We start from the raw sequence: 18,192 nt of genomic DNA, 5'->3' as shown, positions 1-18,192 counted from the left end.
GAATGGGGGTTTCCCTCCCTCTGGGTGGAGATACCTGTACAAAGGCCTCCTTCTGCTGGGGAATGGCTTGGGGACTGGGCCACTGAAGAACAGAGAATAGAGACAAAGCAATGGGGGAACCTTGGGAATGTGGCTTCCTGTCTGGAAAGTGAGCACCTTGTTCCTTCCGCCTAAGCCAGGATTAGATGAACAGTCCTCTGCCCCTGGGTTTTTTCTAGGTATTGGGCTATATGTAGTCCAGGCTGAGGACAGTAAGGGCAGGAATGACAGCCTCCTGCCACTCTGGTGGTACGTCACATAGTGATTTCTTCTCTCACCCATCGGCCAGAATTAGATTTTCAGAGGCATCGGTCTGCATTCTCTTCAGGTATCAAAGCCATGTTTGGGGTGAGGCAGGTAACCAGGCACTTGCCCAGAAGTACAGGGAGCCTAGAAGCCCTAGCCTGCAAGGCATAGAACAGAGAACCTGGATTGAATAAAGAAAAGAGGAAGTTACTGCTTGTCTGGCCAGGAACTATGTGGTTTGTGTGGGGAAAGAGGAGAAGGGTAGGTGATTGGCCAAGGGTAAGGGCAGCGCTGCACCTCCTTTGCCAAGACAGCTGGTTTTGTCTTCACAGAGTGAGCAGCCTTCTGGGCTGAGCTAGTGTGTGACACCAAACAAGCCTCCTCTCCACCTGGAGGGCAGGCTGAAGTCCCATGATCTGAAACTCTAAAATCCCCAGTCCTTCAAAGTCTGAAACCCTCATCACCAATGTGATGTCACAGCATGCAAGGGTTTGAGACAAACACAAACACACAAAAATACTGTGTAAAATGACCTTTGGGCTGGCTATGTGTATAAGGCACACGTGGAAAACGCACGTCTCCCCAAGCTTGAATCTTAGATTGGCCCTACCTAGGCAACCTGTACTAGACAATCTTAGGTGGGGATGTCAGGAAAGGCTTCTGAGAGTGAGGTCTTGAACAGGGTGTTTGCATCTGGACGGTCACCGTGTATGTAGCCTCCTGCACCAAAGGCCAACCTAGCTTCATAAGGAGGTTAATATCTAGCTATCCGTCCAGGGTGGAGCATTCCCTAAGCCAGCACTAGAGAAGAGGAGGCAGGTGGTTTCCAGGCCAGTCTAGGCTGCAGAGTGAGATCCTGCCGCAACAACAATAAAAGTTCTCAGTGTGTTTGTACATGCTTGTGCTCTCTCTCTCTATATATATATATTTTTTTTTCCTCAAAAGGCAAAGCTGAAGTTGGCTGTGAGGATATATATTTATATTCTCTGTGAAATAAGAGAATGATCAGTTTGAGGCCAGCTGAGCTACTAGTGAGTTGCAGGCCCACCTTGACCACAGAGTAAAATCCTGACTTAAAACAAAAACAGACAACCAAGAAACAACCAAACATCAAGGGCTGGGAATGTAGCTCAGTTGATAGGGTGTTTGCCTAGCATGTCCAAAGCCCCGAGTTCAGCTCCCACCACCACATAAAGCAGGCCTGGTGGAACACACCTGTAATCCCAGCACACCGGAACTGGAGACAGTAAGATCAAAAGTTCAGTATCATCGTGGGCTGCATAGTGAATTAAGATTAACCTGTCTCAAAGAAGGGAGAAAAAAAAAGCTTTAGTTGCAAGACTGATTCTCACTGGGTTAAAAGACCCTCTGAAGGATCATGTTCAGTCCCCATCAATGAATATCCACCTTCACACGCTGACCATGGCTGTCAGGGTTCTCCTCACTGTGGGTTTTCACACTGAGCCTCCTCAGACACCTGGTATTAGCAAGCCACTGAGTGCTTCTAGCTCTTGGGCAGGCCTCTTCCATCACTCATTTGATCCCTACAGCAACCTGTGAAGGCAGCGAGGCTTCCCAAGGGCTGTGATCGTCTTACCCTTTCAGTTTCAGTCCGTTTTTCATTTAGCATAAATATTTCCCCTGATGCCCTGCTGCTGTCAGTACTGCTTTCATATTTCAAGGAAGTGCCAGAATTAACGTAATAAAATTTACATAATGTGTTCATCACACACTTTGGCTATTTTCCCATCTTTGCTGTGTGCTTAGGTTATTGCCCTACGATAGACTGAACAGGCAGGTGTGATGACATGAAGGGGTCAGAGGACACCAGTGACCCATAGAATACTGTCAGCCTGGGATTTCTGCATGTGAGGAGCAGGTTTCCAGCTAGCTAGGGGTTTAGCCAGAGGGAGAGGCAATCTAGGAGAGGAAGACAGCTTTGAAGGTCAGTGTGTAGGGTATTGAAAGTGATGAAGGTTTGGACTCTCCTGAGGTTGCTTCTGAATATTGACAGCATCTCTGCCTTTGCCCCTGGAGAACTGTGTGGGCAGCTTTGACAGAGATGACAGGTGTCCTGAGTAGGCGGAGATGGACACTAGTGGCCTTTCTGCACAGGACTTCAGGCAGCCTGCCAGGGCTTCCTGCCTCCAGGACAGTTAGCTTGATCTTTCCTCCCACGGGTCACAGATGTCCTCTACAAGTGCACAGCTTTGTGCTTGACACTCTCCTGGCCTAGCAGACAGCACTGAGCCTAAAGAGAATGAGCTATCATCTGTTTCCATCATGACCTCCAGTGGGCTTTCTGGGAAGGTACTTTCATGTCTTGTGGGAGCCCATCTCCATCTGGTGATGGCCAGATATTTTCTCCATACTGTTCATCTATTTTGCCAAATTATCCAAAAGGATGGAGAGTCAAGCCAGTCTGTCCAAATTGCATTCAGCTTTCTCAATTGTTGGTTTGTCCTGTTAAAGAACTGTAGCTGTTGAGCCGGTGTGGTGGCACACGCCTGTAATCCCAGCACTTGGGAGGCAGAGGCATGGTGGCACACACCTTTCATCCCTGCTCTAAGAAGACAGAGACAGGCAGATCTGAGTTCAAGGCCAGCCTGGTCTACATAGAAATCTCTAGGCCACCTAGAGATACACCGTGAAAGAGCCTGTCTCAGAAAAACAAAAGCCTGTTGCTGTTCACAGAGGAAGGACAGGGACTGGCATTGAACTGGAGCATGTGGTTCCAGTGGAGGTCCACAGCGGAGCTGGGGAATGGTGAAGGTCACAGAAAGCAGTGGATTTGCCTGAGATAAGGGAACCATCACCTCTGAGCTTTGAATGGCACACAGAAGCCCAGGGCTTAGACTTGGAGGAGCTGTTGCTTGTAATCACAATTCCCATCCTCCCTTCAGGGCCACTTGTGCTGCTAAACTCCTAGAGCATGCTGGTATTGGCTGGGGTGGTGGTGGTGTTTGTTCTGGAACTTTCTGTGGTAGCCATTCAAGGAAGAAGGAAGAAGGACCTGTCTCTGCCACGCCATGCCATACTCCCAACCTGTGTCACAAAGCCTGGCTCATTTCAGTGTGGACAGTGCTGCCAGTTGCTGTTGATGGAGAATGTCCCCTATCATTTTCTCCCCCTAGATTTGGGGCCAACAGTCAGTTCTCTCTTTTTCCCATGGCCTTGGAAGTATGTTAGCCATCTCCTTCTTCCCTGAGATGATAAAATTGGCACTCCTTTGCATCTTACATGATGAGGGTTACAGCAGAGAAAAGCTAGGCTGAGTTTCACAGAGAAACATCTCAAATAGAAACAACAGGAGCCTCTTCCTGCTAAAACCTTCCACTTGGCGTTCCCCACAAGAAGACCCAAGAAGGCCATACTGGTCAATGGGCCTTACCTTGTTGGCCCATGAAGAGTAGTCTGGTCCTTTCTACTCAACTCCTCACAGATGGAAGGCCATGGTCCCATCTCCAAATAGTTGTCCCCAGCCATGAAATCTGCTTCCTCTCCAATGTTCCTGTGACATGATCCAGACCAGTGGCTGCCACTCAGCGTGCTTTTTGCCTTTAGATGGCAGCAACTCTGTTTTCTCCTTTCATCTTTTTTTTTTTAAAGATTCATTTATTTATGCAGTATTCTGCCTGCATGTGAGTCATCAGGCCAGAAGAGGGCACCAGATCTCATTATAGATGGTTGTGAGCCACCATGTGGTTGCTGGGAATTGAACTCAGGACCTCTGGAAGAGCAGTCAGTGCTCTTAACCTCTGAACCATCTCTCCTTTCTTCTTTTTTTTTTGGGGGGGCACAGGGTCTCTCTGTGTAGTCTTGGCTGTCCTGGACTCACTTTGTAGACCAGGCTGGCCTCAAACTCACAGCGATCCAGCTGCTTCTACCTCCCAAGTGCTGGGATTAAAGGTGTGTGCCACCACACCTGGCTTCCTTTCATCTTTTTAAAAGTTTGCAAATGTATCAAATGAAAATGCCTTTGCAAGGGGCTGGAGAGATGGCTCAGAAGTTAAGAGCACTGACTGCTCCTCCAGAGATCCTGAGTTCAATTCCCAGCAGCCACATGGTGGCACACAACCATCTATAATATGATCATGATGCTTTCTTCTGGCCTGCAGGTGTACATGCAGCCAGAGCACTATATACATAATAAATAATTTTAAAATGCCTTTGCAAAAGCCGGGCATGGTGGCTCACACCTCTAATCCCAGCACTTGGGAGGCAGAGGCAGGTGGATCGCTATGAGTTCACGGCCAACCTGGTCTACAAAGTGAGTCCAGGATAGCCAAGGCTACACTGAGAAACCCTGTCTTGAAAAAAAATGCCTTTACAAATCTACTATTCTGTATAAATAGATGGCCCTAGGGCTGCTCTGGACTTGGGGTTGAGATTAACAATGTGTGTAGATAGCCAGGAGCTAGTACGATGGCTACTTCCAAGGGGCAGAACCGCAGAGTGTCCTCAGCATTCTCGTCAGCGCACTGTTACCTGGCTTTTGATGAGACACCTGTCAGTGCATCTCAAGATCATCCTAGCTTGTGTGTTTGTTGTACCCACACACGGATTCACAGTAAGTATGTCATCGCCTTTGAGTACCTTTCAGTGTGGTATTTCTTCATGGGAAGGCACAGGCCTCAGCTGTTCCATTCTTGTAGCTAACCATATGGGTAGGTTCACTTTGCAAGGACACTCTCGGCATTATGGCTAGGGTTTATATGTTTTATTTATTTTTGCTTAATAAATAAGCAAATTCTTGCCATCCTTGTCACCACACAGTGACAGCCACATCATGATGGGTCTGTGGTGATGGGAACGGTAAAGGACACATCTATTTCAGAGGTCTTTTTATGAGAATGAATTACTTAGTCACAGCCAGGCCACTTTGTTTTGTCCTATCATGAGTTTGTTACCTATGTTCTAAACCCGGTGTGCTGTTTCCACAGTAGTGGGCCCTGGTCTGTGTGGACAGCACTCACACCATCGGCTGCCTTTCCCAGCCCTTGCCACTCCTCCACCTTTGTGCTCCCTGACCATCCTTGGTGTGACTTCTTCCTAGATTCTGTCTGAACCCCACACAGGTCCTCTCCACCTTGTGCCTGTCCTCCCTTTGCCTGAGACAAAGAGGCACCCTGCATGTGACCCATCAGGGGTCAGTTCTGGCCTCCTGGCTAGCTGTGGCCACAGCTCTATACCAACCTTAACTGGCCCCTGAGAACATCTCCAACTGCTCTGTACCCTAGACCTGCCTGCTCCCCGTCCCCTACAATAGCTGTAGCTCGTATGTTAGTCCCACACTCTAGGTGGCCCTGTACATGCTTCAGGTTCACATCCCTCACCTGTTTCTAGATCCTCCCCAGAGCTAAAGCCATGTTTCCCCTCCAGGGACCATGGCTGTGCTGTGGTGGGTGGCATGTCAGTCTTCAGTTCAGATCCAGGACCCTGAATGAAGACCCAAAACTGTCTTCTTCCCCACATAGTATGTTGCAATCCCCTCTCACAAGGCTACTTCTTAGAACTCCTCAACACAGTCTCTAGTTTTCAGTGTAGACTAAGACCACAACACAGTTGCTCACACGACAACTCTGGGGTGGCAGGACTTGGTAACCCTGATCAGGCCTACCTGTGGGCAATGTCACAGCCTAGATGTTGCTTCCTCTGTCTCCCCTTACCACAAAGTGACCCAACCTATTGATGCTATTCATGGTCTCCCCTGAAATCTCTTGTCATGGTGTGCTCCTGGCCTCTCCTCAGCCACCCTTCCCCAAGCATCTTCATGGTGACGGCCTCTTTGCCCTGCTGTCCCATTTTGTAGATCATTGGATTGTCCCCATTTACCAGCAGTGTGCCTTTGGAGGCTGGGGCTGAGGTAGAGATGCTGGGAGTTGCTTCCTCTGCCCTCCTCCACACAGGAATGTCCCCTGCAGATGTGTACAGTGATGTTGATGTCTGGGGACATAGCCAAACTTCCACTTTCACAGTCTCATAGCAGCTCCCTCCTTAGCAACTGCAGCACTGATCCTGTTTTGGCTACCATCTTACTGAGCTGGCACTGGAAACCCTTTGAGAACTCCAGCATGAGACATCTGGCACCTGATGGGAGGCCTACAAAATGCCACACATGTCTTCGCCTAGCGGCAATCTCCAGCCAGGCAGATCCCCATTGCAAAGGCACAGGATTGGGAGCCTGCTGCTTTCTAGACTCATTTAAAAGAACACTTGATCTCTGCCTTGTTAGAGACTTTGTCATTGGTACAACCAGTGTCTTTTCACAGGGAAGGGAGCAAGGCTCAGCAGGTGCTTGGAGAAAGTGATTGCAGTGCCTGTGTCACTTTTGGTTTGGTCACCAAAATACTCGACTCACCCCATCACCTAAGTACAGCAATGGGTGTATGCCATTCCACAACTCTGTCAATTGCTGTGGAGCCATATTAACTGGTATAACTCTATAAACTGGTGCACCCAGCTGTCTAAAAGGACACTGATAATATTCTTTATGACTTGACATACTTACATTCATTGGAACAATTTCTGTTTGCTAGCCCAGCCAGCTACTACTTCCCACCTCAACTAGCCATAGGTCCCTTCCTGGTTGCACAGTCACTTACCCTCAGTGAGGAGCAGATTGGCTGGGCAGGAGCTTTGGAGCTGGACTAACCAGCTTTGCAGAGTTGAGGGTCCTCTTTTGGTCTCAGGGTAGGTGGCTTTTTGTTTTTAACTTTTCCAGCAGTTGCCATCTAGTTGGGATACCGGGAACCTGGCCTATGTCGGGACTGTGTCACAATCTTCTGGGGTTCTTGTTAGGTTAGGAAGGATGCAAGAGGTGGCTGTAGGAGTGTGTGTTCAGAAAACATGGAAGGAGTCACAGAAAGCACTTTTGGCAGCAGGCTGGGCATGTGTGTGTGTGTGTGTGTGTGTGTGTGTGTGTGTGTGTGTGTCCCGAGCCCTGTGACCATTGTGCTTGTGCTGGTGTACTTCTGTATGTGGCATCTCAGCTGCTTCTTGCTACTGTGATTAAAATAGCTGACAAAAACAACACAAGGAGGGAAGGATTTAGTGTAGTTCACAGTCAGGTTACTGTCCTTCACAGTGGGGAAATCAAGGCAACAGGAACTTGAGGCACCTAACAGACAAAATGATGCTAGTGCTCAGCTTGCTTGTTTTTTATTTAGACTGGGCGCTCAGCCCAAGGAATGGTCCACCCACTAGGTTGTTGCTCTCATTTCTTTTAACTTAGTCAAGAAAATCTCTCACATCTTGCCTGAGGCTAGCCTAATCTAGATAATCTGTCACAGGCGTACCAGAGGCTTACCTCATGGGTAATTCTAAGTCCTGTGAAACTGACAATATGAAACTTCACACTGGGTGCCTAGATTAAGCACCCATGAAGGAAGTGAGATGTTGGATGCTCTTGGGTTTTTGTCCCAGGAGGCTGCTCTGCTGACTCCCACACTCCCACCCAGAACTGACTATGCTGGTGGTCATTTCCAGCCAAGTACCATTCAGGGTGCCAGAGAACACTGTTCAGACCAGACTGTTGGTGTGTTTGCAACTGTCATGAGAGAAACAGCCACTAGCTGGACTCGGTTGTCTTCTAGTGTTGAAAAAGGACAGATGACAGGTACACTACCAGGCCAGAAGGAACATGCAGAGGGAGAGGGCAGATTGCCTTCCTGCCTCCCAGCCCTACTGTAGCACGCATGAGGAAGAGACTGGAAGTCTTCAGAGTCTCCAGAGCTTGAGCAGCACTCAGAGGAAGCAGGCTTAACAGGCCAGAAAGAAGCCTGCTACATCCCAGAGAAAGTCAGAAAGGGATTAGTGATGGCCTCAACCTCCACACTGCCTTCGGGTCTCAGTAGCTTTTTTTCTGGCACCCTGAGGCTACAAAAAACACCCAGATGTCTACCCCTGATAAGTATTTATGTCCTAAGAACATTTCCTTCCTTATTGCTACCAGAACAAATGACTATGTACTTAGTGGCTTTAAACACTCTCAATTACTGCTTTACTACTGTGAATGTCAAAAGTTCTCAGTTAGCTTATTGGGAGATAGTCAAGGTGCTGGCAACTTATCTTCTTAGGGCTGCAGGGGAAATATGTTTTCCTGCTTCTCTGGCTTCCCACGGCATCCGCCCTAACTCCTTGGCTTTCTGGCCTTTATCATCAGACCCAGCAGCCTAGCGTCATCATCTCCTTTTCTGACTCTGACCTCCCTTATTTCTAAAGCCCCTGGTGATGACATCAGGCTACCTTCAGAACCCAGGACCACAATGCAGCTTTGCCACACCCTTCCTACTCCCAGTTCTGTCAATTTTAAGACAAGAGACAAGTCAGGTGGTGGTGGTGCACCCCTTTAATCCCAGCACTTGGGAGGCAGAGGCAGGCGGATCTCTGTGAGGAGGCAGAGGACCAGGCTGGCCTCAAACTCACAGTGATCCTACCTCTGCCTCCTGAGTTCTGGGATTAAAGGCGTGCGCCACCACACCTGGCTCACCTGCTCATTCTTATGACCCTACTATATTAGCTATGCCTTCCCTCTGTTGGTCGTCATCTCTCACTCTCTCCACCCCTCCCCCCTCCCTCTTTCTCTCTGCTCCTGCTTCCCCCATGGCCAGGTCCAGTTGGCAGGCCATGTTTAGTCTACTACTTTATCTCTCTATTCTGGACTCCTCCAGATGCCTCTGGCTGTTCTCTCTCTCTCTGTCTCTCTGTCTCTCTGTCTGTCTCTCTCTCTCTCTCTTCGCTCTCTCTCTCATATTCACAATTAAAACCTTCCCCTTTACAGGGGGTGGCAGTGATGCCATTGTCTTATACATCCTGTGCCTTTTTTTTCTTTTTTTTTTTTTATTTAAATAATTTTTCAGATTACATCCCGGTTGTTATCCCCTCACTTGTCTCACTTGTATCTTCCCGTTCCCCCTGTGCTTTATTTATTTATTTTTTTTAATTGGATCTCTCACTGAGCCTGGAGTTTGCAGATTTGGCCAGGCTGGCTGGCTGACCAGTGAGCTGCAGGGTTCTCCCTGTTTCACCTCCTCAGTGTTGAGATTACAGGTGTTCACTGTTGCACATGGCTTGTTTCTTGTGTTAACATGGGTTTCGGAGATCAAACGTGGTCCTTGTGTTTGTGTGGCAAGCATTTACCAACTGAGCTGTCTCTCCGGATCACGGTGTCTTAGTGTGTTGCTCCGTTTTCCTCTCCCTGGCTCTTGGACTTCGTGAGCACACATGAGCAGACGCTCCAGCTCTTGCTCTTGGCGGTGCCTCCAGCTCCTCGCACTGTGTCTGATTCACAGTCGACTATCTGTGAAGGAATCTCAGCCAAGTGTGGAAGCCACAGTTATTTTACAGGACCTTGAACATGAACCAGAAAGTGCAGGGCACGGTGGGTAGCTTTTCCAGAAGCCTGAGGGTATCTGCACTGTGGAGCCCCAGTGGTTTAGACTGAGCACCACCAGGGCCTCTTGGAGCCTCTTCCAATAGACTGAGGTGATCCACAGATTTAGAGCCCACAGGGTGCTTTGAAATTAATTTAATTTCATTGCCACCGTTGAAAAATTAGAAGATTTCACATAGCAGATTTCAGCAGGCCTTGAAAACTCTAGGAGTTCTAGCACTACTGGACCTGTGCTTCTGAAATGGAAGCCCCCGGCTGGCTCCAAGCAGAGACCATCAGTTCTGTCCTCAGGCCATTCCAGATCCTCCCCTGAGCTTAGTGTGAGAGCTACAGTAACCAATCTCACCCAGAAGCCTATAGCTGTGTGTCCTTCCTGAGGAGGGGACTGGGAGCTGATGCCCAGGCCTTTATGACACACACCACCTCCCCATGGCATCTCAGCACTGTGGGAGGCTTGGCCACCTCACCAGAGTGTCCTAACTCTATTTGTAGGGTTGGTTACGTATAACCCTGAACATGCTGCCATGCACAAGGCCAAGGACCAGCATCTGGCCCCCTTTGCTTCCTCTCCCTTTGTCCCTGGCCTGCGGTTTGTCACCATCTATGGTGATTTGAATGAAAAGGACCACCATAGGCTCACTGGGTATGGCACTATTTGAAAGGATTAGGAGTTGTAGCCTTGCTGGAGGATGTCCCTGGAGGTGGGCTTGGAGGTTTCAAATGCTCAAACATTTGAAAGCCTAAAAGGCCCAGTCAGTCTCTCCCTTTTCCTGTTGCCTGTAGATCTAGATATAGAACCCTCAGCTCCTCCCTAGCACCATGTCTGCCTGTACACTGCCACAATTCCTGCCATACTAATAATGGACTAAACCTCTGAGGCTGTAAGTAAGCCTCAATTAAATATTTTCCTTTATAAGAGTTGCTGTGGTCATGGTGTGTCTTCACAGCTACAGAACAATGACTAAGACATCATCCCGAACCCATAGCTGCAGAAGTAGCTCTGGGCTTCTTGAAAAGGGTGACTCACTCACCTTGCCAGCCCATGTAGCTCTTCTCTTAAACTGACTTCTTCTTTGGCTCATAGGTCACTGGTATGATAATGGGCTGAGGAGGGGTCCTGGACTCAGTGCCATCCTGTAACCAGTGCTGTGCATGTCTCCAGCGTTCCCAGTATCCCAGCATGGATGGTGCACAGGCGGACATTTCCTGTAACTATCAATACTGCCCTCACTGCCTCAGTCACATGACTGCTATGATGTCCATGTTATTACTGTGCCACTTGCTGTGTGTAGATGCTTGTCTGTCAGAATCACAGATGCTATTGTAGTGATAGTTTTTGCCTTGCAACCGATTTTGATGCTCTGAATTCTTTTCTTCGAGTAAATTCCAAGCATTCAAATTCTTGACAGACATAAAACTTCTGAAGTTGCAACTTCCCTTATTGCCAGGGAGCAGGAGAACGACTGTTTTACTAGCACTCCGGAGCTGAGCATGGCCTTGCCCTCTGGGTCTTTCTGTCACTACCTGGATTACAGGCGTGAGCCACCACACATGGAAACTGCATATTTCTGTGTGGTGATTAATATGGACTGAGACTTGTCCAAGCATTCAGTGGTTGTGCTTCCTCTTGCGTGTTTGACTGAGTGGTTTGTGCATTGGTGAGAATCAAGGTTTTGGTTAGAACGGAATGACCTGTAATGTGGTAGGATTAAGTGTTCCTTCCCTAGTCACAGCAGGTGCTTGCCTTGTATGTTTTTCATGGGTAGCCACAAACATGTGGCCATGTGTGTGGCTTTCTGGTCTTTGGAGAGTAATAATGTGCTTCCATGTGGCCCTTCGATACCTAATCCTGTCTTGCTGTCTCACATAGGGAGACCTTCCCAGAAAACAGGGCCACAGGTAGCAGATGTTACTGGGAGAGCGGATCCTAATGCCCCCTTTTATCCTGTTCTCTGAGCTGCCACTCACTGCCCTCTGACCTTGGGAGCCCTTGCTATTGTTCTGGCCCACAAGAGACGTTAGAGCCAAGGCGTGTCAGTCTCTTCTGCACTGAGGAAGGCCTTATGGGCTCCTATTACACGTGTACCACTGCCCCTGTGCATGTGTGCATGAGGATGGTGGCCAGGGCCAGCTGTTCCATCTTTCTGACTCAGAGAATCTAAAAATATCTCGAGCTGGGTGTTTGGAGGGAATCTATGATCAACCTGTGAGTGCTGAGCTCTCAGGAGTCAGCCTGTGTGGGTTTGGACTGCATTTCCCCTCAGAAGATGCAGTCATCTCAGCAGTACAGATGGCAGCCCTCCCCTGCAGTCATCTCCTAGGTCTCTTGTCTGATAGGCCTGAGGCAGGATGAGGATGCTCCCTCTACCCATACGTGTGGCTGTCCCAGGCCTTTGCCATTTGGCTGCTGCCCCTCAGTACTGGTAGGAATGACTTCCAGAATGGTGAATACATTGTGAGCCAGTACCAGAAACCAGGTGTGCATGCTGAGATTTGCATCACAGCTCTGTTCCTTGTGACCTGCATCACATGCTCTCAGCTCCATGAGCATGTTCCTGGTGAGGTGTGCTCATCCGTGCACCAGATGCTCGGTGAGAGTCTGCACTGGCTCATACATGAGTCTAGAAGAAATGCTGGTGCCACGTCAGCAGGGACCATAATTGATTTTGAATTGCTGTGGAGTGGAGCCTCTCAGAAAGATGGTCACATGAGCTTGGCCTTGAGGGTGAATAGGATTCTGCAGTGGGGATAGGAAGGGAGGGAGAGGGGGAGGGGAAAGAGGGACAAAGGAGGAGGGAGAGTTGGAGGAAGAACTGCAGGCTTCATGATCAGATCACAGGAAGTGACTTCTCATTGGTATCGAGGTGGCCGCAGCATGGAGGGGCAGGGAAGAACAGAGGGAACCACAGACTGAGAAGCAGCAAGAAGCTTGGGCAGGCTCTGAGTCTGGAAGGAGGACTGAGGAGAGAAGGGCTTTGGGAATGGAGGGTTGGCTGCTTAGCAGGACGCCACTTCCACCACTTTTGAGGACAGTGAGCCAGTGGGAGCATTGTGCCTGGTCAATGTTTCGTGTTGATGTTTGCTGCCAGTGAAAACAGATGTCCTTGGGCTCTGGTAATGGCTCTGCTTTGGTTGGCTGGAGCATGTGGAGATATAGTGTGCTGCTTAGCTGAGAGGGATCCTGATGCTGATGTTCCTGGGCTCCATCAGTTAGCAAGTGCCCATGTCATGCTGTCATGTAGCAGCTACATGGACATAGGAAATAGACACTGGCTGATAGTGTCCCAGATTCTGTAGGTACAGAGATTATCATCTGTGCAGGAAAAGTGACTCATGCTTTCCTCAATTCAAGATTTGTGTTCACTGGCTATCCTTAGGGGACTGGCCTTCTCATAGTGACAATGTTTATGTCTGTTTCCATTCCAGATGCCACAGGGCCTCTGAACCGCTGGAGAATCAGCCTTGGTTGCCAGAAGCTCTCAGTACACGTTTGCGTGCTTACAGCTTCAGGAAGCCGCTCCTAAGGCTGTGTCCATCTTGTTTGGCAGCCCAGCCACCATGGAGGCCCCAGAAGTCCCTGTGGGTTCCCTGATTGACTTTGGGACTGAACCACCTACCTCCGCTCCCCTGGAAGCAGCAGCATCAACACTCCAGGACCCAGATGGCTCCCTGGACGATGGTGCATCTGAGAGTGAGACCACCGAGTCCGCAGACAGTGAGAATGACATGGGCGAGTCACTGTCACACCCATCCTGGGACCAAGACCGCCGCTCTTCTTCAAATGAGTCCTTCTCTTCCAATCAGAGTGCTGATTCAGCCCCAGATGAGGAGACCCTGGCACTTCGAGAGTTCATGCGCAACTATGTAGAGAAGATTTTCTCTGGAGGGTAGGCCCTCTGTGGGATGGAGGGTAGGCCCTCTGTGGGATGGAGGGTAGGCCCTCTGTGGGATGGAGGGTAGGCTCTCTCTCTGTGGGATGGAGGGTAGGCTCTCTCTCTGTGGGATGGAGGGTAGGCTCTCTGTGGGATGGAGGGTAGGCTCTCTCTCTGTGGGATGGAGGGTAGGCTCTCTCTCTGTGGGATGGAGGGTAGGCTCTCTCTCTCTGTGGGATGGAGGGTAGGCTCTCTGTGGGATGGAGGGTAGGCTCTCTGTGGGATGGAGGGTAGGCTCTCTCTCTGTGGGATGGAGGGTAGGCTTTCTCTCTGTGGGATGGAGGGTAGGCTCTCTCTCTGTGGGATGGAGGGTAGGCTCTCTCTCTGTGGGATGGAGGGTAGGCTCTCTCTCTGTGGGATGGAGGGTAGGCTCTCTCTCTGTGGGATGGAGGGTAGGCTCTCTCTCTGTGGGATGGAGGGTAGGCTCTCTCTCTGTGGGATGGAGGGTAGGCTCTCTGTGGGATGGAGGGTAGGCTCTCTGTGGGATGGAGGGTAGGCTCTCTCTCTGTGGGATGGAGGGTAGGCTCTCTCTCTGTGGGATGGAGGGTAGGCTCTCTCTCTGTGGGATGGAGGGTAGGCTCTCTGTGGGATGGAGGGTAGGCTCTCTGTGGATGGAGGGTAGGCTCTCTGTGGGATGGAGGGCAGGCTCTCTGTGGGATGGAGGGTAGGCTCTCTGTGGGATGGAGGGCAGGCTCTCTGTGGGATGGAGGGTAGGCCCTCTGTGGGATGAAGGTGAAACCTTCTTTGAGATGCAGAGCAGGCCTTTAAGGACACTAGCCTGCTGTCAGAATCGAGGGACCTGCTTCCTACTATAGTCTACAGTGGCTCTTGGCTGTCCTAGGCTGCCTATAGAGTCACATTGGGAGGTTGGATATTTAGCTCAATAGCTGTCTTAGAATTTCTGTTGCTGTGAAGAGACACTGTGACCCTGGCAACTCTTATAAGGCAGAACATCTAACTGGGGCTGGCTTACAGTTCAGAGGTTTAGTCCATTATCATCATGGTGGAAAACATGGTGACATGCAGGTAGACATGGTGCTGAGGAGGAGCTAAGAGTTCTATATCTTGATCTGTAGGCAGCAGAGGGAAGAGACACTGAGCCATACTGGGCATAGCTTGAGCACATGAGACCTCAAAGGCAGCCCCCACAGTGACACACTTCCAGGCCAGACTCTAAGGGTCCAGGGTATATAGCCACTGATCTGTTAGCAGCTACAGCAGCTCGCCAGAACTTAGCTTCTTTATGGACCAGCCACATCAGCATCTGAGCTGTTGGAAATGCAGGGCTTCAGGCACTGTTGCTTCTCTGGGTGTGTACCTGGATTCTCTCAAGCCTATTCTTGTGGGGGCAGCCTGCCCACAGCTATAGTCTCAAGGAGCCTGGTTTACAGTGTGCTAAAAGCAATACAGATGTCTACCTGTTGGGCTCTCGCTGTGGCTCATCTGGCAGAGTGCTTGCCCAGTGTGCATGAAGCCCTGATTTAATCCCAAGCAATGCATAGACCAAGCACGATGGCATATAGTTACAACCCCAGCACGTGGGAGGTGAGAGCAGGAGGAATAAGAGATCAAGATCATCCTTGGTCATATAGCAAGTTTGAGACAAAGCTAGTATAGAGACTCTTATGTGATATATATATAGTACCATGATATTTTGTATATTTATAATATTTTAGAAGTTATGACTTATAATGTATATCATGTTATATATTAATATATGACAGAGCAAGAATATATAATATATTAATGTTTATATAATATTTTATATATAATTAATAATATTATTATTATCTGGTGACAAACCCATAAGTACGAATTGTATAAGCTGGCCAATTTCCAGCCTTCTGCTTCATTTTCATCTTTAAGTTTGAGGAAAATGTTTGGCTATTTGCAGAGAACTGAGGGCTCTTGGGGCCTGTGCCCTGCCAGGGCTCAGATGCCTGGAGCAGGAGGCCTGCTAGTAGAGAGGTGGATGGAATTCCCACTTGCTGCTCCAGCCACATCTGGGCCTTGAAGCCAGGCTCCTGAAGACACTGTTCCCTGGAAGGTGACAAGACCTGGGAACAGCGCTCCTCTGTCCTTCTCCCCACTCTCTCCTGGAGTTTTTGTTCTAGGAACTAAACCCTTGGTTTTTCTCTGCCCTTCTCCTAGAGAGGACTTGGACCAGGAAGAGAAAGCAAAGTTTGGGGAGTACTGCAGCGGTGAGGATGGGAAAGGCCGTGAGTGGTTCGCACGGTTTGTGAGCGCACAGGTGAGTGCAAGGTGGGCAAAAAGGACCAACAGCCTGGTCAGTGCCACTGTGGTGAAGACAATGGAGGACACGGCCAGTAGAATGAGGCCAAAGGCAGCTGGGGCAGGGTAGAAAGTTGTACCTCTGACTGAAAGCTCTGCTTTGGAAGGAGCAGGGACTATGGCAAGCTATGGAAGCGTCCCCCCACCCCGCAAAATTTGTTTTTTGGAGGCAAGCATGTGGGCTCTGTTCATGCATATGTTTTATTAAATAACCAGTAGTATTCAAAATGTACAAAAGACAGCATAGCCAAGATTGTGAAAGGCAGGTAAAACCAAAGGTATTGAGAAAGTGCAGGGAAGAATCCCATCTTGCATATTTCCATTATAGGAATGTATTCTTCATAGAGAAATTAGAAATAGTGGGGGCGGATGATGACAGGAATAGCCAGTGTTGCCATTTGGGGTTTTGTCACTCTATATTCTCCCTATGGGTTTTCGAGACAGGGTTTCTCTGTGTAGCCTTGGCTGTCCTAGACTCACTTTGTAGACCAGGCTGGCCTCGAACTCACAGTGGTCTGCCTGCCTTTGTCTCCCGAGTGCTGGGATTAAAGGCGTGCGCCACCACGCCTGGCTGTCAAGTTTCTTTATGAAATCCTGTGATGATGACGCAGGAGGGTATCTTCTGGGCTCCAGTGCAAAGGGTCTGGGGAATGCCTGTGCCCTGCCCTGAGTCCTGGCAGAGGGAAAGTGGCCACTAGGGCCCACTCAAGCTGCATGGAGACGAGCAGAGTGACAAGTCCCCAGCCCTCCTGAGCTGCCGCACATCACCGAGTCCCTGATGTACCTGCTTCTTTCTGCACAGCGCTGCAAGTCCAAGTGTGTGTCCGAGCCGACCTTCTACCGCCTGGTGCAGTCCTTCGCGGTGGTGCTGTTTGAGTAAGTGATGTCCTCCACCGAAGTCTTCTGAAGCTGCCCTTTCTACCTTTCCCACCCTCAATGAGCCAGCTGTGAGTAACGGCCACACGAGCTGCCGCCCACTCTGGGCTAGAATTGGTGACCGGCATCTTCCAGGAGCAGAGTGGTGGGCTGCTTCCTGCCCTGATGGGAGATGAGGTTGTTCTGTTTGCCCTTCTCGTTCACAGTGCAGCATCTGTAGCTGGACCAGTGAAGTCCCCTCTTTTCGAAAGCTTCTTCCTCTCCTTTTGTTTGCTGAGTCAAATGGCTGTGTGAATAGTCCATTAGTATTTGGCTGTGATCTTTAGCATGCTGCAATACAGTAAGAATGGTCCTTTGCATTTCTAGAATGTCACTCAGCACATCATTCTCTTATATGCAATAGTTTGTTGATTTTCAATAAGTGGCATGAAAGGCAGGAGTGCTTATTTGCTTGAGGCTCACGAGTGCTACCTCTAGACTAGGAGCGTAGGGACAGTGGTGGCCAGGGGCCCCACCCAATCCCTGAGTCTAAGCCTGGGGCTATCCAGTGGTTCATGTCCTAACAGCCCTATAGGAAATCTGAGGGTACCAACCTCTGAGCTCATATGTGAGAAGCAGCACTGAATAATATCCTGGTGAGCCCTAAGAAATAGGGACAGTGGCCAAATGATCTGTATCAATGGAATAGGGCCAAGGCTTGAGGTGACTTCTAGTCCTGGCCCTGCAGGGTACACTAGGGTGAATGTCCTGGGCCTTCCCACACTTAGAGCCTGGCCATGCACCTATAGTGGCTCTCCTGACTGCATGCTTGAGTGTTCCTGTCACTGCTGTGGTAGCATCTTGGTACTGAGGCTTCTGAAGCACTCTGATCCTGCTTCATTAACTTGCGGGGTTCAGGGCAATGTAGACACACACCTTTAATCCCAGCACGCAGGGAGCAGAGGGCAGGGGAACCTCTGGGAGTCAGTTAGTGGCGCTCTAGTCAGCCAATCTTGTTCCCATCCCAGGTGCCACCAGATGGATGACTTCGGGCCTGCCAAGAACCTCATGACCATGTGCTTCACCTACTACCACCTGGGTAAGTAAGCCTGAACAGAGCGCCTGCGCTGGGACGAGTTGTGTGCTGGTAACACAGCATGAAGGGAAGCTTCCTTTATGAGCAGCAGGTGCTACGGGGCCTTCCAGAGAGAAGGAGCTGATGTTGAGGAGACAACAAGCAGGCATGAGACTCCAGATGTGGGAGGAGTCGTGGGCTGCACTTGGGGTGGGGCTTGGCTGTCTGTGCAGCCAAGGAAATGATAGGAGGCAGAACTGCTACATTTGGGGGTCTCTGCTCCACCAAAGCAGGCTTCAAAGTGGGCCACCCTGCTGGGCAACCTAAGGATAATATCCTGGGGAGAGTCTGGGGTGGCC

General features: G+C 49.8%; 1 protein-coding gene across 4 annotated transcripts in view; it reads left to right on the top strand.

Annotated features, from left to right (window-relative positions):
- Positions 1–18,192, top strand: part of KIAA0513 — a 46,591-nt gene that overhangs the window by 14,916 nt on the left and 13,483 nt on the right. For 2 of the 4 annotated variants that reach the window (XM_084756165.1, XM_084756164.1), the window contains exons 2-5: positions 13,228–13,566; positions 15,763–15,862; positions 16,706–16,779; positions 17,787–17,857. In XM_084756165.1, the coding sequence (XP_084612291.1) occupies positions 13,238–13,566; positions 15,763–15,862; positions 16,706–16,779; positions 17,787–17,857 (574 nt within the window). In that variant the 5' untranslated portion in view covers positions 13,228–13,237. Of the gene's footprint in view, positions 1–13,105; positions 13,567–15,762; positions 15,863–16,705; positions 16,780–17,786; positions 17,858–18,192 lie in introns of all 4 variants that reach the window. The other 2 variants (XM_084756167.1, XM_084756166.1) reach the window with 1 other exon arrangement.

This window comes from Acomys minous (assembly GCF_964271855.1).
Source record: "Acomys minous genome assembly, chromosome: 14".
In the NCBI taxonomy this organism is placed as follows: Eukaryota; Metazoa; Chordata; class Mammalia; order Rodentia; family Muridae; genus Acomys; species Acomys minous.
This window is presented reverse-complemented; position numbering and strand designations above follow the sequence as displayed.